This window comes from Megachile rotundata, chromosome 11, assembly GCF_050947335.1.
Source record: "Megachile rotundata isolate GNS110a chromosome 11, iyMegRotu1, whole genome shotgun sequence".
Taxonomy (NCBI): Eukaryota; Metazoa; Arthropoda; class Insecta; order Hymenoptera; family Megachilidae; genus Megachile; species Megachile rotundata.
Window position 1 is genome coordinate 16,460,103 of NC_134993.1, and position 24,117 is coordinate 16,484,219.

The 24,117-nt window shown below is 41.8% G+C and overlaps 2 protein-coding genes across 3 annotated transcripts in view; one reads left to right on the plus strand and one right to left on the minus strand.

Moving 5' to 3' along the window:
• The first annotated feature begins 817 nt into the window (after positions 1 to 817).
• Positions 818 to 10,396, plus strand: LOC100880168 (uncharacterized). The gene is made up of 4 exons (XM_012295754.2): positions 818 to 979; positions 6,482 to 6,697; positions 7,307 to 7,596; positions 8,228 to 10,396. The coding sequence occupies exons 1-4, from the start codon at positions 974 to 976 to the stop codon at positions 8,520 to 8,522; spliced, it is 807 nt and encodes a 268-aa protein (XP_012151144.1). The 5' UTR covers positions 818 to 973; the 3' UTR covers positions 8,523 to 10,396.
• A 108-nt stretch (positions 10,397 to 10,504) lies between these two features.
• Positions 10,505 to 24,117, minus strand: part of Ac3 (adenylate cyclase 3) — a 32,262-nt gene continuing 18,649 nt past the window's right edge. The window contains exons 1-9 of one of the 2 annotated variants that reach the window (XM_003707751.3): positions 21,791 to 24,058; positions 17,429 to 17,808; positions 16,955 to 17,239; positions 16,583 to 16,869; positions 16,112 to 16,440; positions 15,575 to 15,910; positions 14,887 to 15,192; positions 14,428 to 14,763; positions 10,505 to 14,224 (exon numbers count right to left, since the gene is read on the minus strand). In XM_003707751.3, the coding sequence (XP_003707799.1) occupies positions 14,042 to 14,224; positions 14,428 to 14,763; positions 14,887 to 15,192; positions 15,575 to 15,910; positions 16,112 to 16,440; positions 16,583 to 16,869; positions 16,955 to 17,239; positions 17,429 to 17,808; positions 21,791 to 22,342 (2,994 nt within the window). In that variant the 5' untranslated portion in view covers positions 22,343 to 24,058 and the 3' untranslated portion in view covers positions 10,505 to 14,041. Of the gene's footprint in view, positions 14,225 to 14,427; positions 14,764 to 14,886; positions 15,193 to 15,574; positions 15,911 to 16,111; positions 16,441 to 16,582; positions 16,870 to 16,954; positions 17,240 to 17,428; positions 17,809 to 21,790; positions 24,059 to 24,117 lie in introns of those variants that run through there. The other variant, XM_012295765.2, reaches the window with a different exon arrangement.

The following is a 24,117-nucleotide window of genomic DNA, read 5'->3' on the forward strand; positions in this document are numbered from 1 at the left end:
AAACAAGCCCGATACCGTTTCCCAGCTCTGTTTCTCGGCAATCAAACCAAGCCACCCCAGCAATTAATACCGAAAATCCACGTAATCCTAGTGCATCCCCTTCTTTCCTACCGCACTTGTTCGAGAACATTTTACCCCTCGGCGTTCACGACCCTTAAAAACCCATCAAGTCCTACCGAATAATGGTCGTATCTTCGTAAGCAATTATGAAATACCTCTATTGTTGGGATCTGGGAATCTTATAAAAAATATTTCGTTATTCTATAGTAGCAAATAAATTGCTGAAACCTCAGCAAATAATGAGTTGCTACCAGGAGAAATCTATGTCCCACAATAGCTCGATATTAATTTGTCATGTCGCTATTAGTATCGTCATTAATTTTCCCATTAATAGCATATTGCCATTAATTTTCTATTTTCGACGCCATCCATACACTCCACATCAAAGTGGCCGAGCACAACAAAGCACACATTCCAAAATCCAATTCCCTCTGAAAGCAGGGCCAACGAGCAATTTCATTCTATACTTCCAATTAATATCGTCAGGTATCACCATGATTTTCAAATAATCGAAAAATGAAATTTCTCCAAACAGGAAGCATTCACAGTGTACAAGTGGGGGACTCGTATCGTAACCACCAGTTACTCGCATCAAGCTTGGTAACGATCAGACTGGAACTCGAGGGGTAAATCAAACTCTCGTCAGAACTCGCGGTGCTGAACCTCTCTCACCCCTGCAGTGAAACACAGTTCATCCCCATCCCCACCTTTAACTCAGCTACCGGACCGAGCCAACCCACCCTCTCCCACTCTCCGAGCACGCTCCTGTCTCGGGCTGTCCTGACGAGCGGAACCAGTCGCAGTTCGAACCCCGAAGAGACCGACCAGCAGAAACGTTAGCTGCTAGCCGAACACTGGCACGAGGCGAACGATCGTGCCGAAAACCCTTGGCCATGAGCTCGGCCTCGGAAACATGCAGGTGGGTTACTCTGCTTACGTTTCTCCTCAGACTTCATCTCTTCAGGGTGCACCTTTCGCTCCTCTTTCTGTAACGCGTCTAATTTCTTACTTCTTTCGACACTACTTCGTTTAACTAGTAATGCGGATACAACCTTAGGGTCCCTAAGGGTCATCGTTCATATTTTTTTAATTTATCAAGTTAACTAAATGTATCTTGAAATTTGGTATTTTATCTATTTTACTACTGTCAGATATTATTTAATTTAATATTTGATGTAATACATGTGTTGTGTTGGTGCAGGTTGAGTCCATGCCAACCCTGTTTTATAACTTGATGTTATCCGACGACTTCATTGGTGAAACAAACTTTGAACATTTTCCAACCGGAGTAGAAAAATGACGTATCTAAATATTTAAAAATAATTTTAAAGTTTCTATGGAATTCTCTAAACAGTGAAGTTCATCTACTATAATTAGCTCGCGTTCTACATTCGAGTTTCGGTACTTCATTATCATTCCATCAGTATCACATAGTGTGAAAATTTGGTACATGAAGTTTGCGTAAATTCTACGGTGGTGCATCGTTCAAGTTGTTTGATTAAAGTGCACCTAGGGTTTCTTGTCTCGTGCAATTTTCTTGAGTTCCGCTCCCTAGGGTGAACCCTCTATTGCTTTTCGTTGGAAACAAAGTGTAGTAGGGTGGAAATATACTACATGTCGGATTTTGAAGAAATTCTAAGATGGTGTTGCATCGTTTGATGGGATGTTTGATTAAAGTGCATCTATAGTTTCCTGTCTGGTGCAATTTTCTTGACTTCTACCCCCGAGGGTGAACTCTGCTGTTATGCTGCTGACTGTGTAGAAATAAACTGTCAATTCTGTATTCTAATTTTTTATGACTATACTGCTTCTCGTGCAAATTACTCAATTTCGTTCGTGAAATTTAAAGCTGTAGAATTATTTATGGAGGGTGTTTAGTAATATTCCGAGGATTAGATTAACCCTCTAAGAAGTTGTATTTTACATAGTTCACTATGGGTTCTTTAAATTAGGTTTTAAAGTATCATGAGTTGGGGCTTGAATAATCTACCCTTAGGGGTGGCTTACGAGGTGATTGTGCCTTTGTTTATATCCTGGGGAGGATCGTAAAGAACTTGTGCGGCCCAGTATTCAAAGGGTGAACGTAATATGAATACCTCCAACGAATTGCTAAGGTACTTCGGGGGTGAGAATGAGACATTTTCATCAAAATTGTTTCCCTTTATTTACTGTGTTCGTTAAATTCTGCATTAAGAATGTTAAACTTCCCTTAAACTTAATTACTACCTTACCCTTAAAATTTGTCTACTCAAATTTTCTTCATCCACCCCTAGTTATTTAGGAGTAAAGCTCGATTCTTCAAATATTCATCAAAAGATTCCTTCCCTTCTTAAGGAAATTATTCTCCATTTACAATTAAAATTAAGAACTATCCTTTATGGGGGTTGAATGACGATTCTCTTGAAAAATCAAGGAGCTTTATTTCGGTTTCATCACCCTTATCAAGAAACCCATACGCCTTCCGACGATAGCGTGCTAACGACGGTCAAGGGGATGAATTTCGTTAGGGTTTGCGAACCCTCTTACCTGACAACTTTCATAAACGAACGAGAGTTGCGTGGAAACAACGATAAAACGCGGAAATGTATTCCGCATAATGAAACCTCTCGATTTTTCACGATTCCGTGATTTCGTATTCCATTGCGTAGGATTATTCAAATAAAAGGGGTGGTTTTTCGTCGCGGTATAACGAGATCCTTCTGCATTTCAAACGAAACAACGTCGAACGATGCTCGTCGCACCTTTTCAAACCATCTGAGGCATCAACGGGGGTAGCATGTGCTGGCGACGCTTTTAATTAATGTTTCAAGGCTGCACCTCTGCGATTCACCCCTCGGAAAGTTACTCCGGGAATAATAACCTTTGGTCGAATTTTGAATTCACCCCTAGCATTACGTTCTTTTAATTTAACGACGAAGGAACGCAAACTTTCGAGTGGAGTGTCATCGAGTAAGGGATGGAAGTTCGTACCCCAGAGAGATTAAGTCAAGAAGGTAGCAGAGCAGGAAAGTAAATTCCGCTTTTACTTTCATTCTCATTAACGTTCCGTGATCCACTCGGGGATGAAGACCTTTTAACGAACCCATCCTCGCCGTCTGCAGTTTAAAGTCAATTAATCTGCACCCATCAGCCCTTAACTTTTCCATTAGTCTCAAATCAGTTATCGAAAATTTCCCCCGGTCGAAATAATTTTATCCCTTAAAATTCATAGCCCCGAAAGGGTGAAAATATTGTTGGAAGATTGCCACAGGCGATAATTTCGTGATCGAGCCGTTGAAATTAAACATACTCGTCGTATTCTTGGGAGAAGGGTGTTTCTGTTTACACGCACGAGAAAAGCACCCCCGTTTCCGTTCCTTCATCGACCGTACCTTATGTCAAGGTCGAACCGGGCAAGATTTCTCAGTCACGGTCACGAACATCGTTTTGTGTGTCTGTTCAACACGATTCGCAAATCATTGGCTGCGATTACGACTCCACCCCCTGCAACCCCTACTCACCTATTCAAAGTGCTTTTTAATGGATTAAGCGAGCCAGCTACTGTATTGTAAATAACGCTTCATCTTTTTTGAATAATTCCTGCGTCTTGAACATTCTTTTCGTCAAAGCATTGTTTGATCATGTGGCTGTTGAAAATTGCTAATAACAATTTTTATCGAAATTATTTAAAAGACCTAATCCCAACTGATCGTGTCGGATTCTGCAATAATTACTTAATAAAATTTTGACATTTTGATTACCGAAGTTAACCAGAAAATAAAATATTAAGGTGGCATATAATTTGTGTTGGCGACCAGAAAAATGTTCGTTCGATATATCCACTCCGGGCGGGAAAGTTTTTAATAATCCACGGCTGACTGAGGATGCGGAATTAATTAATTTCTCGAGCTTTAATTTAGCAGAAACGTCGTTCAGTTCATAATCCATCGAACGACGAATCGTACAAGATTCATTAATTCGTTTGGAGTTCATCGCTGACACGGTATATCGTGAATCACGTTAAATCTCGTGATGCTATCATAATTCATCTAACGAGCGCGAGATCACTGAAATTGAAAATAAAAATTCAGATATTTCTCACCTTTTTGCTTCGGTCTTTCTCGTTGACACAGATTTGCGAGAACAAAATGAGAGAAACGGCAGGACGTAAAAATAAATTTTCCCAGCACGGGGACGAGTGCAAAATTCAGTCGTTCGAATTCTTTTTTTGAAAATTTTCTCATAGCTTATTTATCAACACCGAAATGGCGGTGCTCGGTCAATATGTGCGCAACGGTAATTGAATTAAATTCGAGTGAAAGAGTTTTAGTCACTGGAAAATAATATTTATAGGAACATTATTATAAATAAAACTGTTTTATGAAAACATTGTTCTATAATGTAAAACCTAGATAAATCTAATTTAATCGTAGTATGTCGAAGTTAGTAATATATTTTAATTATAATGCACTGAGGTTAATAATATAGTAGGCAAATAAATTAACTGGTTATATAGGTCAAATTAAAATTCAGTGCGAAATACGCAAGAACAAAAAGGGTAGCGAGAAGAAATAAGCTCTTGGAATGTTCGATTCACAGATGGAAATGAGTTTCTTCTTATTGTTTTGTACGCAGTGGCGCAAACCGATTTGTAGCTCTTTCGTGGTTCTTTTAGAAAAAGGATCTGCGGTTTCAACGAAACAACGATTTGGCGAACGTCCAAATTTTTAGCCACCAAAAATGACACAAACTTTGGTGGCAGCCCTTTGCCGCATTACAACCAGTTCCTTTTCAATAATGATCATCGATCGCCAGAAAGGTGTACCAAAAATATCATGTAAAAATCGTAAATTAATTGATCAACAAGACCTAAAGTTTTCTATTGTGTCGATTGCACAAAGAAACTAAAATTGTCGGTCAAGTATCCTTTACCGAGGTAAATGTTTAACAAACGAATGTATTGTATCGAACAATCCTTCGAGGTAAATTTGCAACTTTAATGGCTGCTACTTCTCTCCCATGACAGTTTTTCTTCCTCCACCTTTTGCCCTGCAAATGTTGAATAACATTCGCTTCCTTCCTTCCGGGAAACCTGCAGAGAAGCATCCAGCTTCATTAGAGAGCTTCCTGGTTGCGCTGTATCGATCTGTGTTCGCATCGCCTGTTTGACCAGCAAGGTATTTTTTTTCGTACGAGATCGCGCTAATTATACACCGATAGGAAAAAGTCGTCGGGAAAAGATAAATTTGTGTCGTGGTCTCGATAAAATGTCGTGCTATTTCAGGATATCCGAACAGAGTCGAAACAACCTGTCACGTCGCAGTCCCTGTCGGTGATTAATCAAGAGGGACTTGCATTTCGATTAGCATTTTTATTTTTAGGGATATTTTACTTAAACGACGTATATGTCGCATTACAATACGTGTCAAATATGCTTCACTCGTGTGTGCATAAATTGTTAGATTTGTATCGGTGAGAGAGACGTTCTGCGAACCTCGCAAGTTGGAAAACAAAATGGTAGCCGATATTGAAAGGCACGGTTCGATTGAATAAATATTACGATTTCTCGGGGAGAAAATGTCCGCAGTATTCGATATCTTAAACGGAACGCGACAGATCGCAATGTGATGGAACAGATCCCTCTGTGTCTGACATAACGGCGTTCCAGGAGGAGATAACACGGCGTCGTTCGCATGCACGCAAAACACATTATGCACGTTGCATTTACGTCACACAGAGCCTGTCAATGGTTCGATCGTGGTGAAAATCAGTCGGAAATATCGAGGAAGACCATGCTGCGTCAATCGACTGATGGCACTCTTGAGATCTAAAAATCTTGTACAAAATCGCATAAATCGATTAAACTCGCGTTTGTTCCTTGTAGGAGTTGAGACAAAAGTTGGCGATGCATGAACACGAATGATCGAACTTCGGTGATTTACAGTTCGAGGAAAAGTTCGAAAGTCTTCGACCCCCGTGCAGCCGATGACTTCCTGAAATATCCTCGGATTGGTTTTTCTCATTACGGCCTGTTTACATTGACACGATGAAGGTCGCTATACGCTTCACTCTTTTATAATCGTCGATGACGTAGGATGGCACGCGACACTTCTCGGCAGCAACAGTTCACTGCTAATATTTATCACAATAATAAAAGTGCAAAGTTCACTGTGAACCGTTCGACTGTGCTTTGTTTGCCATAGACACGTATTCGAGTATAAGATCATCTGAACTATAATCGCTGAAAGCTCTAGGTGTTGAGGGTACAGCAAAATACTTAGAGAATCAACGCGTGACAATTCGATGTGTGAGAATTCAACGCGTGGCGATGCAGCGCATGAGAATTCAGCACGTGAAGATTCCACGCTCAAAATCAATTCGGGAAACCAATGTTATGAGAATGTTGTTACAATGCAATAATTTTGATACAATTATTTGACAGAAACCATTGAGAGAGCTGGGCCGATTGCGCCTCAGTACGGGTGAGCAGAGCAACGACGTCGTGGCGGAAGTTTGCACGGAGCCGCGTGGCGGACTTCCGCTTCTTCAGGTATGGCCGAGCGATTCACCGAGAGGCGAAGCCGACGGACAAGCACAAGCATTCGTGTTTCCCGACGTCCAGGAAAACGTCAACGACAGTGGCATCGAGTCCATACAGGTAAAATAAATCAACTACTTTATCATATATCACCGTAGACTCCATGCACTCCATTATACAAAGTAGTGCATTTATATTTCAGTGTCAGCTAACAGGTATTAAAATTCCTTTAGACTCGATCTTTTTCATTTAATTATGCAAATAACTACTGCGCCGTGTTAATTCAATTCGTTCACCGTGTCTAACTTTTTATGAAGATTTGATTTCCATACACTACGGTTCTCTATGGGTCAGTAACATGAGACGAATCGATGGTTTACGGTAGTCTAGACGAGAAAGCTTTCACAAGGAATATTCTCCCTTGCATCGTAAATCAAAAGCGTTTTGGCGCCAGGTCGTCGGAGACCTTCCTCCAAATATATCACGCGATCATCGACACATTAACTTACATATTCATAAAGCTATTGAAGATCGATTACCATTAAAGAAATAGTAAGACTGAAAGCAAGTCTTCTTTAATATAACCATGATAATCTTTCTCTATTAACTCGCTACATTTTTAAACATATGGCTTTAAAATGAAACAATGTAATAACGTTGATGAATATAATAAGAAACATATTAAAAATAATAACTGCATTATAAAAGATGCTATTGTCATTTGAAAAGGCATCGCCATCACCGTGCGGTGTAGCGAGCACAAGTCCAGCCGCGACTCCACAGCAGTCGCGACGTGCCAGCCTGCTTCATCCGGATCATGCTCGACTACAGTTGCATCATTTGCATCACAATCACCATAATTCAGGGTCTAAGAGTCCCCCGACGCCGGATAGGACCTCCATCGACGAGGAGCCTCCACTTCCGCCGAGTCCATCGAGCTCCACTACCAGCAGTTTACGATCCATGCCAAGCTCCGCCATTGCTTCCATGCACTCGCAAGATAGGAGACGAAGCAGCAGGTAATTAGAGAATTTGCATATGGAAAATTTGGGAAATTGAAAATTTATAAATTAGAAAGAGTTAAAAAATTCTAAAATTTCAAATTCCCTAAATCCCAAAATCCCTAAATTCCAAAGTTTTAAGATGCCGATATCAGTGAAAGAAGGCTACTTCTGTTCCATTGAGAACGGGATAAGAATTTAAACGACGTCTCATGTTTAAAGAAAGTGGAAACGGCGTTGATTTCCTTCCCACGTTTTCCTGTCACGGTCTCCTCCACAAAAGGGGAACGTCCCTGAACCAACCCTTTTCTGTTCCCGATCCGTGAAATTATCGTACGGGGTAGCGGGGCTGGAAATAATCCCTCAGGCTGATACGGTCTGACGTCGATCTTGACTCGTGTCAAGGTGTGACCCTGGCTCCATGCAAATGCGACCAACGGAACACGTGCAGTTATCCAGATATTAATAGGTGCCGAATTCTGACTCGACAATCTTTTCGAAACACTTAAGACAAATTAAAAATTCTCAAACATTGTTTCTCAAGAGTTTGCATTTATATTTTCCAAATTTCCAAAGCTCCCTGCAAATTCCCACTCCCTAACTTTCCAAGTTCCAAATAATTAAATCTGACGTCTCTAATACTGCACAGGTACAGCATGTTCGACGCCCTGGATCTGGAGTACGCGCTGCTGAGGGCAGCAGCTCGAGGATCAGTGGGTCCATATTCTCTATCAGAGTCCTTGCACAAGTTAACGTTCACGCAGAGTCTGGCATTCCCGGCTCTAGCCCGCGGATTGGCTTCGAAGCAGAGCGTCCCGACCAGAAGGCCTCAACAACACACGGAGAGCGGATTGAACGCATTCGCGAAGGTGGTGACCGCGTTGGTCCTAGTGTTGGTCAGCGTGTTGGTGTTCGGTGTGGTGTACAAGTTCGTAAGGACGTGAGGATGGCTGCTGGTACCCGATCGACAGCCTGGACCCTCGCAGGAATTTGATCGACCCGGTACCAGCGACTCGTTCGATAATTGACTTTCTGATTGATTCTGATTTTTCAAAATTTTGATAGAATTAAACCTTGTGCGTGATGTGGGTAGAAATTCCCTTAGCGAAACGTGGTTAGCTCGATGAACTGGAAGCTCAAAGCTTCGGTACTGAAGGATTCTGAACACGATTTTGATGTCGTACCAAGTGAAAGTTAGAACTAGTTAAATGTGGATGATTACGTATGAAACTATTTTGGTGTGAAAGCTCAGTGTAAAAAGTAGATAAAGGTTGATAGCTAATGAACGAAATTATGGAAGCTCAAAGCTAACAGAAAGCGAAGGCACACTTTGGTATAACTTTGATGACCAAGTGAAAACTACAGGTTAATTCTAAAACTAACATTTTACCAGAACATGGTCCCACTCAGAAGTTCAAAACTATAATACGAACTAATTTTGAACGAGTCCTAACTTTTTGACGAAATCTTGATACCAAGAAGATTAATTCTGCGGATTAAGGGTGTTTTTGAAAAAACTAACTCTTTAGTACTGCCTTGGTCGCAGCTAGAAGCTTAAAGCTATGATAGAAATTGACGGATTTTGAACAAGACTTAACTTTTTGACGAAATCTTGTTATCAGGCGAGCACTCGAGGTTAATTCTAAAAATTGAAGATGTTTTTGCAACAATTTTAGTACAACCTTGATTCCACCCAAAAGCTTAAAGCTAAATAATTCTGAACGAGACATAACCTTTTGACGAAATCTGGGTTCCAGGTGAAAAAATCATCTCGACAAGAACTGACATTTTGCAAAAACATTGAAAGTCAAATGTAGATCTTGACGATAGTTCAGAACCTCGGATGGTGTTTAACCATGGGGCCTATATCATAAACGTGTTAATGGATACTGATTGAAGAACTAAAACATTTATTCCAGCGACTGTGATTGCAAAAGTGACTATTTCGTTCGATCAACGGAGCCTTTTCAATTCGAGAAAGTGAATATAATATTATGATATAGAACGAGCTTGAAACAATAGAGAGTCGAATGTAAACTAATCTGGAAAGAGATTTTCATAAGGTGCAATGAATTTTTATTCATGAAAACCGACATGATTGAAAATCGATAGTTTTGCACGCGGACAAGGGATTCGAGCGCGTGAAACGCGTTCCTCGTGCTTTTTAATTCTAAATAAATAAAGTATAGCTATATAGCTGTGCTCGCAGCCCGCCTTCTAGCTATATTTGCAATTGAAAAAGAACAAAGAGTTAATCAATATCATTACTTCCAACTTTAAAACTTCCTCTAAAAGTTTGTAAATATATTAGTTATTTCTAATTTGCTGTGAAATGATTCTTGTCCGCGTTGCAAAAATGTGGCGAGCTGTCAGCTTGCTTTACAACCCTCGGAAAGCGTCTTATGCCAATACCGGGTCAATTTTAACCCATAGCTGTAGAATTTCATTAGAAAACGTAGTAATGTTTATAGGATAGGTGTTATAGAAAAGTAGAATTTATGTTTCATAGTTTATATCTTTCTAAAATATTTGTACTAGAATTTTTATCCCACTGCAGAGTAATATGTGTTGAGTCTGCAATATTTGGGTCCTTCAGATTAGTGATAGCTTTTCATTTTTTGGGACAAAAGTGACCCGATGTCGGCTGAGGGTAAATAACGAACAATCCGTGACTCTTCAAGTGCTTTACACTACTCTATTCCGATGACAATCGATCCAATATTAATTTTATTTGACATCTTTCGTCGATCAGCTTCATACTGTAAGAAACTTTCGAACATGTTCGAAATAAAACTCGAAATAAAGTTTTTCCAATAAATCTGTGCAATTTATTTACTATTTTAATATCTGAGCTGTTTTGCAGTAAACGCAGAAGAGATCTTTTGAAGAGGAGTAGGGGTGGGATGAAGAGTGATCAAAACAGTAATTTTACATCGGCGAAGAAGCCATTTTTATTATTTTACAGTCGCATTCCGCTCGACTCAGAGTCCCCGGCGTGTCCCAGCCTGAAGAAGTTATACCTTTGAAAGTTTACAACAAGTGTTCCCTCTTCGAAGTCTCACATCTAAGGTGCTAGTATATCTACAGTGATATAATTTCATCTTACACGACTATACACGCATTCGGCCGGGTCGTCGAATAAAGAAAAGAAAACAGTCGTTTTTTGGTTTCGTTCGACCCATCAATTTATTTCTTCTATTTTTTGTATTTTCTTTCTTTTATCGTTATTAGTATTAATAATATTATTATATGCAATATATGTACACGAGAATTCCCTGTATTGCTACTTTACATGATCTCCGACTCTCCGTCTTTCCTCTCGTCTCTTCGCCTCTCCTGTCATTTCTCTTGATTGTTGTGTACATGCGTGGAGAGTGTACGATTATGTGTCGATTGTGTCAAGCGTGAGTATGAAACCGGAAATACGCGATCAGTGGAAAAAGTTGAGATCCAGCGTTTAATGTTTCCTCTACTATCCTCTTTTTGTGCGATTCGGAAACTCTGACGAAGGAAATTAAATTATAAATATTTCTACAGAACTAGACTTTCACACGAGGACACTGTAAAATTTGGAGAAGATTACGAAATAAAAATTTAAAGGAAGTATCTTTTCCTTCGAGAGAGTTCGTTTTGATTCTCCGTTCTGATCTACACCTAATTTATCCACTTTATCGCGCTTAGGCCGTGCTTTCTCGTTTCTATAATCACACTATTTGTTTCTTCATCCATTTGGACTAATTTCGTGTTCTAACGATGGGCAAATTAAGGACCCGTAGAAACCCACGGAGTGCAGAAATTTCAAATTTCTCGTGCACTGTGCCCATCACAGTCCTAAGAGAATCAGACGAAAGGATTAAATCGCACCTTCGTTTCTTCTCAATCGTGTGCGTTGTACGTACTCGAGTTTGTACTCAAAGTGTAGAAAAATAAATTATCGTATCGAGTATACTATGAACGGCCCGATACGAGATATCCGTGAAAATATTTAGTAAACGAATCTTGAGTGCAAAATAAGACTAATTTGAAACGAAAACACCTTCGAATTAAACGATAGACCCAAATTGCCTTATTTTGATCTCAGACATCGTTTAACGGTGATCAATGCATTCATGAAACATCTAGAAAATCTAGAAAACTATAGTCGAATTCAAAATTATAGAAACTTTTGCAAGTCCAAAATAATGGACCTCCATATTCACCATCGTTCTCGTGCTGCTAAATATGCAAGCACTTTTCCAATTCAAAATATTCGTGCAATTTTCATCGAATATTACTGAATCATACGTAAGGAAAGTACATTAAAGCTCATCGATGATATAAATCGTTGAAACAGCGCTTATACTTTTAACAGCATCTAACCCCACACCTTTGTGCGTGTCTGTTCTCGAAGTACGTACACAATTTCGTTGAAGTTTATCTTTCGAGTCGATGTTTCTCCGCACTTTGTAAAAGTCGATTTTCCCTTCACACGAAACAAAGCTGCGATAGCAACAAAGTTTATTGTTTTGTTGGAGTCTTCTACGAGAGAAGTTTACAAATGGCGCAACACAGTTCCTATGTACTTTCATATATGCTCGATACCGAAAGTATTTGAAATATCGTGTGTGTATTGATTAGTCGAGAATGTATCTCGAACCATCGATAAATAGTACCTCTAAACGATACACATATATCGAACTACACAACACATCAGCTTTTTTCACTGTACAATTATAATTGCACCTTTTCAAAGTTCAATTACTCTATAAGTTACAAACCACCTTCTCGACTATTTGATTATTATTAACAATTTCACCGTGAAAATCGTATGATTCGACCAATTACACAACAAGTGTATAGAGAATTTGCTACAACAATTGGACTGGGAGAATTCCCAGAAAAAAATGAACGAATTCGATTCGTAATCCCTTCGGATTCGATCATGAAAACCTGCGATCAGCAGGCAAGCCATTCAGGCCTCGACTTTCTTTGTTTCTCTATTTGTTGTACAGTGGCCAACATAGTAAGCTTCCTAGGGAAATTGCCGACACAGGGGAAAGAGGCTCTACCACTTTTGCATTCTTAATGGGGGACTTCACTTTGTAATTTAGAAATTTGAGATCTTGGAAATGTTGAGGTTTAGAAATTTGAAAATTTAAGATTACATGTATAATCTTCCCCTACAGGTTGTACCCAAATGTACAATCTCTTCGAAATTTTTCTTGTGACACTGTATTACAACAAATCGATTGAGATCATAAGAAAGCACCTATTTGACGACCCTAATAGTCCATGTAACAGAGTATCCATAAAGTATTTAGTTTCCCTAAACTTTACTTGCTGGACACTCTTCGTAGAGAAAGAAGTGAGGATTTTTCGCAAGCCACGTTAGGAAAAAGACCTACCACTAATTGACCGTCGACGCCACTTTTAGCTCATTTATTATCGAACGTGCTCGTCGCGTAATCTAGAAAAATAGAGTCACGATTACCGAGAACCGTACGTATCTACCACAACGATTATGACCTAGACACTTTCTTAAGTTACATATCGACTCTTGAGTAACGAGAATGATCGATATTCGACTAAACATGTTTCTCTCGAGCTGACATTAATCACTGGTTCTAATTACGCTTCCACTGGATATGCATTCGCTTCATTTTCGTCTAATTACAGTAGTGCCTTAGGTGTTGCGCCCCACATTCCGAAACCCCACATTTGCAACGTTATGAACTCGCTCCTGAAATTTCCCAATTCCTAACTTCCTCAATTACTACATTCTCCAATTCCTACAGAATTAACCAAAATTTGCTCACCTAGACACTACCATAACCAGAAATTGATCGATTCGTTCCCTTTCATTTTCATCGAATCGATTTTTCTCTGATAAATCCACTGTTCTACGTAAAATAGGACTCCGTTAAAGGCCTAATTTCCAACTACTCTCCACGAAAACACTTCACAGATGAAAAAGCACGAGTAGTTCGATCGTTCACCCTCCATCGAGACAGTTCCAAACGTCGATATCATCCTAATCCTACTTATTTTTCGATTTGTACCCTGTTCGTCATGAACAACACGTTCCTCGATTAGACTGCGATTATCGGTAACAGCGGTAAGAATTTTTCTGCGGGTGGCTGCTCGACGGTTTCTGTATCGATTGTGAACTCCGTCCGGTTGAAAGGCTAAAACACGTGACACTGAAAAATCTATGAAAACCGAGAGTAACGATTTAATCGATTGTCAAATGATCAGAATTGCCCGGGCCTGTTTCTCGACAGATTCGTGTCTTCGTTCTTTCGAGTCCTCTTCTCTCAGCATTTTTCGAACAAGTCTCGAGTTCATCCTTTTCCGTCTCTTTCTTCGTCGTAGTCTCGCACAACCTCTTAGAGGGTTCTCGAGAGAAAGAAAGAAACCTCGACAGGGTTCCATCGCGAACGACCTACAGTTTACGTTGAAGTTTTTAGAGCCTTCGAGTATTAGCCTACTGGTAGATGATGGGATGAGTAGGTTCGACTGGCAGGTCACTGTCCAGGTTCAAGGACACGCCATCTTTCGATACCAGATAGTGAGTGAGCAATTGGCCTTTGCCCTTCACGAACACCATGCCACGTTGCTCGAAACCGAAACCGAATGGCTCCAGGATCTTCCGGGTCTCGTCCGTCACCTAACATTTAAACACGTTTCTCATTGATCATTCTCGTAGCATTAAATAGCCAATTTTATCAATTTTCAAAACGTTAACATGTAGTACTTATTAATATAATCAATGAATAATATATAATTAACTTGCGACGTCGAATTAAATTGATAGCTAATTATAAGTCTGAACATAATTGCAATATGGAATTGAATAAATTTACAAGTTACCTGGATACAACCAACTTTTCCGGTGCTCTCCATCCTAGACGCCACGTTCACGGTATTACCCCAGATGTCGTAATGAGGTTTTCTCGCTCCGATAACTCCGGCAATTACTGGACCGTGATTAATACCCATTTTTAGGACAAAGTGATTAAAACTCTGCTCGTTGATGCTGGACAATGCTTTCTTCAGTTCCAACGCGAACTCGACGAGGGTCGAGAGATGACCCCATCGAGGCGTGTTCTCGGACTCTACCGATTCCGTTATCCCCGATGCTGCCATATATGTCGAACCTATTGTCTTGATTTTTATGATGTCTTGGAACTTTGTCTGGTCGAGGATCTACACAAAACAGATTACAGTGATTAAATTTACGAATTTTGCTCTGTAAGAATTCTTCCTGACACTTCGCGCCATGAACTTCATCGCTTTAGGTCATCGAAAGCGATTGAACATCAAACTCACCGCGTCGAAATCCGATATGACTTCGTTTAGGAACCTAAGACACTCGAGACCTTGGTTGTTTATGCTCTCCTCGCTGTAGAAGTCCGCAAAGTTCGGCATACTGGCGAATAACACCCCCACCTCGGAGTAGCTCTGGCTGTACAGGTCGTCGTGGTGTCTCGCGCCTGACAGGAAGTAAGCGGCCACATGGGGTGGCAGGATGTTGTAAATAAGGGCACCGTTTCTACGCTTCATATCGGCTGCTCTCTCCCTTTGAGCCACCACCTCCCTACCCCTCAGATACAGCATCCTCCTCGATTTCTCCGTCTGCAAATCGATCGTCTCTCAGTCATCGAAATCGTGCTTCACCTTTCGCTCAACCTTTACCTCTTCGTCTACCGAGGGTCGAACACGAATGATACTTTTTTTAAACAACGCTAAATGTCCCCAGAATTAATTGACCGGACGAGACACTTAGGGGTGCTATGCTCTTTTATCATCGCTCTGGCAAATTTTAGCTTAGTTACATATGCCAAGTGATGTTTACTTCGTGAATATTTTAATAGGTCATTTTATGCACGTATATTTTATTAACAAGTAAGCAATTTGTGATCAGATTGACCTTCAACCATGATTTCTTTTTCATCCTTTGTATGTACTACCACATTTTGATAACATCAAGAGATGACTCGGATAAGTAAATACTCACATATCTGGACACGATGACCAAACAGATGGCCACGACGAAGAGAGTGGCAGACAGGTAGTACTTCGAAGGAAAAGATGGCGGTTCAAGAGGAGACGAAGCATAATCTTCCCAATCGAGCCTGGCTCCCAGTGGATAAATGTTGACAAAGCACTGGATACCTGCTATCCCGAACATCAGATACGCTTTGCCCAGGTAGTAGATGTAATTCGGCATAGAGATCGCCACCAGCGTCAGCACGCCCATGTAGGAGTAGTAAGAGGGATATGGACACCTTGTTGACAACGTTATGGTAGCGTTTAGGGGAGGCATCACCTCCTCGATCACCACACAGTTGAACTGTTCAACAAGTTTCATTTATTGGAGTCAATCAAAAATAGTAAAGAAGGAACTGTAATTTTTATTAATTATACATTCCGAAAACGGTAAGGTAAAAGGGTAGTTACAAGTGGTTCCGTCTTTGAAACCATTAATTAAGGATCACCAAAGCCGTAGTTACTAATTTAATAAAGGATTAACTCGAAATTACGTGTTCCGTACCATGTCCAGAAGCAGAAAATCCCCCAGAGAGAAGATCATCAGCAAAGCAAGTGTCCTCCTCAGCCACATAGCCTTGACAGCGCTGCCCAAGCAAGTGGCCCCACCCAAAACAATGGCGAACAAAGTAACCACTACTATTCCGCCCCAGGTGAATGGTCCCCAGGGTTGAAACCTCCATACCGGAGACGAACAGACCATTACCAACGGTCCTCCTAGCAATGACAAGGGCGAGAATGCTTCTTCAGCATTGTGAAACGCGGACTCGACCTTCTTGTCTTTGAAACGTAGCGAGAACCAATGCGCGTGCCCCTTCAGGTCCGCTACTCCGCCTATGATTTATTATGCACAAAGAACTTGTGTTTCAAGAACAATTATTAACAATATTGGAGTGTTTTCATGTGTAGATTTTTTCGAGGTTCATATGTGAATTGTTTCGAAGTTCAAACTGATCTGGATAAGCTTGAAAATTACCTTTGCTGTCGAGTTCCTTTCGTAGCCTCTGCCAGAACTCTTCGGTGTCTTCCTTGTTGTACCTTCCGTCCCTGGTGTTTTCCATCGACCTTCTCGAATTTTCCGCGTTCGTCAGTGAGGCAAGACTCTTCGTCACAGCTGGCTTGAAGGGTTTCAACGCTCGCACTATGAAGTAAGTGACGATGCCCGCCTTCTTGAGTGCCTCTTCTCTGTCCTCGCCGTGGGCTGGCTCGACCTCGAATTCCCCGTTCAGAAAGCTCAGTGTCACGTTCGAGATGTGCACCCTCCTTCAAATATTTATTTCCTTGGTAAATCTACCGCTCAGACATCTCATCATCGTATTAAAAATATCCAGAGTTAACTTTATCTCACCCTGCCCTTCCACTGCTCTCCATCTTATTCGCCAGTTCGACGTCTTTGCTGTAAACATCGAACTGCCACTGTCTTTGACCGAGCACACCGGCCAAAACTGCACCAGTATGTATGCCCACCCGCATATCCACGGGACTGTTGGTCGTCTGTTGCACGTATTTGATGGCATCCACCATAGATAGACCCATGTACACGCAGAGAACAGCGTGGTCTGACCTTTCGACCGGTGCTCCACTGATGCAGTAGTAACAGTCGCCCAGGATTTTTATTCGTAACTGCTCGTACCTAATCATTTCACATAACACCTATGTAAAATATATGTAAAAATTCTCGATCTTCCGAATTTTTAACCTTTGAAGTTCTCCATAGAACCTCTTCCTATACATTGCTATAATAGTATCTATCAATGCTCATCACTACAACAAAGTACTATCGTATGACTCTAATGCAAAGGTCCACAATATTAAGACCCACCTCTCGCTAAGTTGATCGAATCTCGCGAACAACTCGTTTAAGATCTTCACAAGTTCACTGGCGCTATACGTGGATGAGATGGCCGTGAAACCGACGATATCCGCGTACAGGATCGATACGTTTTCGTGCCTGGACATGTAGATCTTCTTGAACTGCGTGTCCAACGAGGCACCTAGATCCTGTCGCATTTTCACAGCGACGTGTTCAGGCAACACGCTCAAAAGCAGCCTCTCTTGCTCGGCGCTTTGCTCTTCGATCACCAGCTGAACCTCTAGGCTCTGCTTCGTCTCCAGGAAGGCTCGACGTTGCTGGAACTCCGTCAAGGAGTAACTGGAAGCGCCCAGCAACATCGCACCGACGGATAACGTCAGTGTTAGCCCCTGAAAATCATAGATTCCCGATTTCTAGAATGTCAATTACTTTCAGGAAGTCTTGGAACGTGGAGTTTTTAAAATGTGTATCGAAAGATTTTTTTCAAGGTCGAGATTCGTACATGTCGAGGCTGTAGTTGGAAAGTATTTTTAGCATAATGATTTTCTTGACGAGAATTTATAGTAAGCAAATGCGTAAGCCAGTTAAAGTTGGAATCGAAATTGGAATTGCAAAAATACATCTGTCATTTCCAAACGAACGATTTCTCAGCGACTAACCCTACGTCCGTTTTTCCTTTTGCTTCGTTTTCGCACGGAAAATCGTCGAACTCGCTCTATCTTGCACGCTTGACAGAGTCCTATTCAACCGCAGCAGCTTTTGTTCGAATCGTTTGTCCACGGCGAACAATAGAACAGGATCGTAATTGAATTTTCTGCCCCCGAGAAATTAACCGGGAGACGGTTTTGTGTTGTTTTATCGATTAAAATGTTCTCCTTTCCGGTTTTATTGGTCTGCTCGATCGAGGAATCTGTTAATTCGTCGGTAATTAGCAGGGTCATGATACAATGCTCCACGTTGGACCGGTTATTATCTGATCGATATTTAAACCAGATTTAATTATATCGTTCGATCAACCCCCTCGTTATAGACAAATATAGTAGGTCAAACAAGGCGAGTTTCGTTTGCTCGCAATTAATTTATTCAAACGCTTTTAGTTTGTCGATGAGTCTGTTTATTAAGGTATCAATTCGAAACAATTTCAAGTCAACTTTTACCTAAGATATCAAGAACATATACAGTCGAGAACGTGTATTTCGACGAGTCTGTTTCTTCGAGCTTAAAATACTTGCTCTTTGAAATAAATTTAATTCGGTACAAAGAAGGAAGTGCGTGATAAAATAACAACAGGAACTATCTATCATTTTCTTCAATTTTCTCGCGGAGAAAGCGACGTTCGAAAGGGGGTTGGTCACACCCTCGATCAACCTGAAAAGAAGGGTTCATTAAACAAGAACCAGTGATTATTGCAATTATCGTTTGAACCGATGCATCGAGGCTGTTTGTTACCGAGTTGACGAAGAAAGTAGATCCTGCCATTGAAAACCGATCGTATGTCGTGCATGGAAAGGCGGCATGTCGCGTCATTGCACATCTCTTTCACCTTCGTCTCTCTCTATTTTAAACAACCATTGAGCGAACTCTACTCGGCTGTTACTAACGATAGAACCACGTGCACGACTGAAACTTTCGCTCTCGCGACCATTCTTGTCTAGGAAATTTTGTGACAGAACTATACGTGTTGTTTCATCGTGCACGACCACGTTGTTCCGTCGTGCTTTGACCCCGTCGGCTCGATCGTCAATGAAAATCCGTTTCATCGATGCTTTCGGTTACCTCAATCACCCTATGACACTTTACATTATGCACCATATCAATTTCTACCATTCAGAAATTTCTCGGAAGCAGAATGAGATTAAATCGTTTCAAATAAATTGATGTAATCAATTTGCAATTTTCTTTCAATAAAATTGACCGAAGTTTCGAGGGACGTCAAAATGTAAAAAGAGTTGAAAACTCGATGAGATGTCTTTCTAATTATCGAAGCATCGAAGCCAGGCCAACAAATTTGTGATGCTAATGATCGTGACAGACTGTTCATTACCGGCCTTCCCCCAATCAAAAGCTGATTAATCGACGTTCCACGGTGTCGTATCCCCCCGGAATTCAAGCACAATTTCCTTCGTGCCAGCTTTTACGACACACTATCCTGCAAAGTTACTCGTTCAATTTATGAATCCTGTTCTTGTTCGTTTTACCTTTCCGCAGGGGACATCGTCGCTTTAATTAGCGAGCAGGTAGAACTGCTATTCGTACAAGTAACTAGACGCTAATTAAAAATCTCGGATTTACGAACTGGCTTCCATCGGAAAAGGAACTTTTCCCTCGGACAGGAAATCAAACTGTCTGGTTATTTCGTGCAATGAACCTGCGAGTAGACGTAGTCGTAATCGCGTCGTGATCTAATATGTGATGACATAATGCTTGGTAATCCAACACGTGATGAAGCGATAACCTTACGCGCGATAATCCAACGCGTAGTGAAGCAACGTGAAGTAATCTAGCATGCAGTAATATCAAGAGACCGTTACCCGAATAAACAAGGACAATTTCTAGGTTTCCAGAAATATTTGAAGAATGGATTGCATCGAAGAGTTGTCTGCGATGAAGTAGAGACAACAGAGATGATGGAGGCACTAGTTCGATGGCTAATCGATCAGTCGAGTGAAGCTGAATCGCTGAGAATATATAATCCGGCTCCTATTATTCCTTCATAAAGCTTATTTACACTGTACAAAGGTTTTTCTCCTTCCAAGAAAGTTCTGTTACGCCGTAATTTATTTAGTTAGCGAAATCGTTCGACAATTTCGAGCTATTGTCGTTTGCTCTTAATACTTTAAACGCGATATCATCGTTTCCTCTTTAATGGATTATTTTCTAACTCTTGGGGTCTAAAATTAAATAAATCCGGTATAAAGGAACGATATTTAAGCATCCACAGATTGATTCGATTGATCGCATAAAATTATACACCCATACACCCTGCTAATTTTTATTTTTCAGAAAGAAAATTATTAAGCAATTATTGATAACGTAGAAGGACGTACGATTAACACCGTTTTTAATTCCTTTTTAAATATTTAAAGGTTTGAACTTATTGCTAAAGAAGCCGGATTCACGTCACTGCTTCCGCGATTATTTAACATCGAATCAACCTTGCATTTCATCTAGAAAACTAACGCCCACGACACACTCCAACGCGTCGACATTTTTCCGGACATATTATTTTTTATAACTTCTATTTTAAAATTGGTTAGACTTGAAACCATTACCCTAGATTCCTTAACGCGTTGGCCGTGCCACGTATGCTATCGCTGCGTACCGTACGGACGTAAAATCAAAATTCTTCGCGTGATTTATTAACTCGTAAATGTCAATAGCGTTTCAAATTGCAACTCCGACCGATTGCTCGCCACCGAGGTTCCCAGGTAACCGGTTAATTGCCTTAATTGCTGTTGATTAGATCATTTATCTTTAGACTTCCATTCCGCTCTTTCAATTAGCAAGCTGTAACTTCAATTATTCAAATTATAACCTTCTCGATTTCACCGATTCGATACCCTGTCAATTGATAAAATCGATTTATTTTCCTTGCGACCATTTCATTCGGTTATATTAAAAAAGTAAAGTACTCAAGGTTTCAAAATAAGATCAGAAAAAATAGTTCACAATTGGCAAAAGAGAATGAAAACTTTTTAAATAAAGTTTCAAGTGTCTCTGAATCAAAAGACTGCCGTCTGAATAAAAAAAACTTCTTTCGACGCGCGAGTACAGAGTAGTCTCAAAGGACCAGGCAATGAATGTGTCAATCAATTGTCCTGGGAGTTCGTCGGCTTCGAATCAATTTCGCAGAGGAAACCATACTTTAACAGTCTTCTATACCGTGTCGTCTGTGTACACATCGTTTTCCATTTAAGCTAAACTACCGTATTACTCCTGCGGTGACAGAAAACCCGCCGTTACATCGTTTCGACTTCCGGTCCTAAACCAACAACGAAGTATAGCCGCGTAAAACGTTAGAGCTTAACTCCTTTAGAGTTGACTCATATTCGTACAAAGTCAATTATTGACCCACGTGAAAATATTATTCTCATTTTCGTAAAACGTGATGGTCTTGTGTTGGTAAATGTAATGTCACATCCAGAGTTAATGTGTTTGCCGAGGACTGAGGGTTGTGGACATTAAGGGGATGAACGAGACGAGTGAAATTATAATTCTTAACGAAATTTCCAGGTTCAACCCCATGAGAATTTATTGAATTAGATACACAAACCCCGAGGACTTGAAAATTCCTAGGTTCCGAAGTTTGTGGACGGAACTAGAATGGCATATTTTTGGTAGAGAAGTTGAGGGTGCAGTCGCGAGACGTACCAAGACATCGATGGGTATCTGGGCGGGTGCCTTGGAGAGTCCAACCACGGAGACGATGTAAGTGAGCGTGGTGCCGAAAGCGAGCAAGGCACATAGGGAGAGCCTGAGGGGCAGGGTGGCGAACAGTAGGTAGAGCAAGAGCAACAGCCAGTCTAGTCCGTTCCTAGGCGTGACCTCGGTGGACTTGAGGAACAGCTGAGCGAGTAGCTGTGCGGTGGACAGCAGCCAGGCCACGTGAGGGACCACCGACCAGAGCGCATCCTTGGCTCTGGGGTTGCACTTGGCCCAGGCCAGGAGACCAAGGTTCAGTCCCAGGAAGACGGCGGTGAGTCCTCGGACCAGCAGTTCGAGACCGGGCACGATGATCGTCTGCGCGCCATAGAGAAGCGCCGACAAGAGGAAACACTCGAGGCCACCCCGCCTTTGCTGAAGGGACGAAGCACGATAGAGCGTCTCTAGTTTGGCGCTGCTGAAGCTGGTCCGCAGGAGGTTCGACGGCCTGCCCGCGCTCAGGTACGAATCCTCGTTCGAGGTCTCTTGTCTTCGTAACATGGCGCCGTTACTCTCTCTCTCCCTCCCTCGTGCACACACACACGCACACTCACTCTTCTCCTGACACTCTCTAAATCACATTCCTCCTGTTCCTGTCGTCGGCGTCGCCTGGGCAGACACGTTGCTGAGACATCGGTCGCGCGAACGTCACCAGCGAACGCAGGACACTCCGGATGCTGCTGACTCGACGACGCCTCGTCACGGAGCCACCACCTTACGTGCTCCACCCTCGTGAATCGGTATCGCCGAACTTGAAGAACACACACGCCAACTATCGCCACTCTCACGCACTCTCACACACACGGCTTTTCGGATGCAGCTGCACCCGCCGCGCGGGGTACTGGCCGGGGTACTACTGCCGGTAGCTCCTCTCGTCTCTCCTTCGGAGAGAACCGGACCCGCTCTCTCCGTCCGTCTCTTCTCTCCACGATCGCCACCTCCACCCTCGTTCCCGTTCAGACTTGCGCCATGCGAACCACCCGACAGCTACGACCCTTCACGCGGGTCGATATCAACCACCACAGAAGCTCAGCGCCGTCCACGCCAGGCCCTACACCTGCGCCGCTCTTTGCCCTACCTACGCGTACCTACCGACCTAGCTGCACCCTTCGTCGACTACCACCACCATCGCAACCGCCACCACCACCACCGTCGACGACAACTTCTCGCTCGTTTTCCGTCAATTACCTCAATGTCGGTCACCCTCTCTCCACGCTCGCTTTTCACGCTCGCTGCCATCCGTTTCTTTTCGCACAGCCCGAACCTCGCGGCTGCCGATCCTCCTCGATCAACTTATCGCCCTCGCCGACTGTACGGGTCATCGTAACTGTTCCGATGTAACGAGCTGTCCAGCTGGAATCCTCGATCGCGTACCAGTCGCCCTGCGTGTCACTCCAGCCCGGTAATATGCTCGAACAAACGGAAGGTAGGTATTCCTTAAGCATGCGAGGGATGTTCGGGGCACTGCCATCGATTTTCTTCCCTTTCGGGACTGGGGTATTGTTGGCCGAGTCGAGTGACCGAGAACTTTTATTTTAGCGCGACCAATTCTTTTCTTTTTCCTTTAATCCTTTCGTTTCGGTATTTTAATGCGTTCCTAGATTTTGGAAATCTGGTAGCGAGCTAGTTGTGATCTAGGTTGTAGGAATCAAGATCTTTGATGTGGTACATAATGATAGAGATCTATGGATCTTGGTGTACAATAATTAATAATTACTCGACCGATAAGTTACTGGATCCAAATATAAAAATGTTTAATATTGGAATAACGACCGAATCGATCTTGCCCGCATTAAATGATTCCGATGATTTCCATCTATTATTTCAAGCAGCTTTATAATCTTGCTTTCTACCATAATCGCTTTCGTCGGGAAAATTGATAGCTGTTGTTCCACTTCGTGTCGCTGTGGAAAATGAATCGACCCGATTCGTTCAATCGATAGGAGGTCCAGCATTTTCCAGGAAATTGAACCACGTCGATTTTTCGCCGAGCCATTAATTCCAGTCGCTTTCGTTAACGCAGTTTCGTTTAAAAACGATCAGCCGGTTCTCGAAATCGAACGTTTGTTTAAAGAAATCTTGTATTTCTTTAATTCCCGCGAAGTTGGATAGCGTGAAAAATATTTTCGTTAAAAATACGGTGCGACGGTAGGTAGAAACGAATTCGAGCAGTCGGATATTGATTCGAGGAAAATGCAATCGCTAGATATCACGGAATGGTTCATCAGTAGGACTCATAATTATGGATGAGCCGATATTCCCGCTCTGGGAATCCT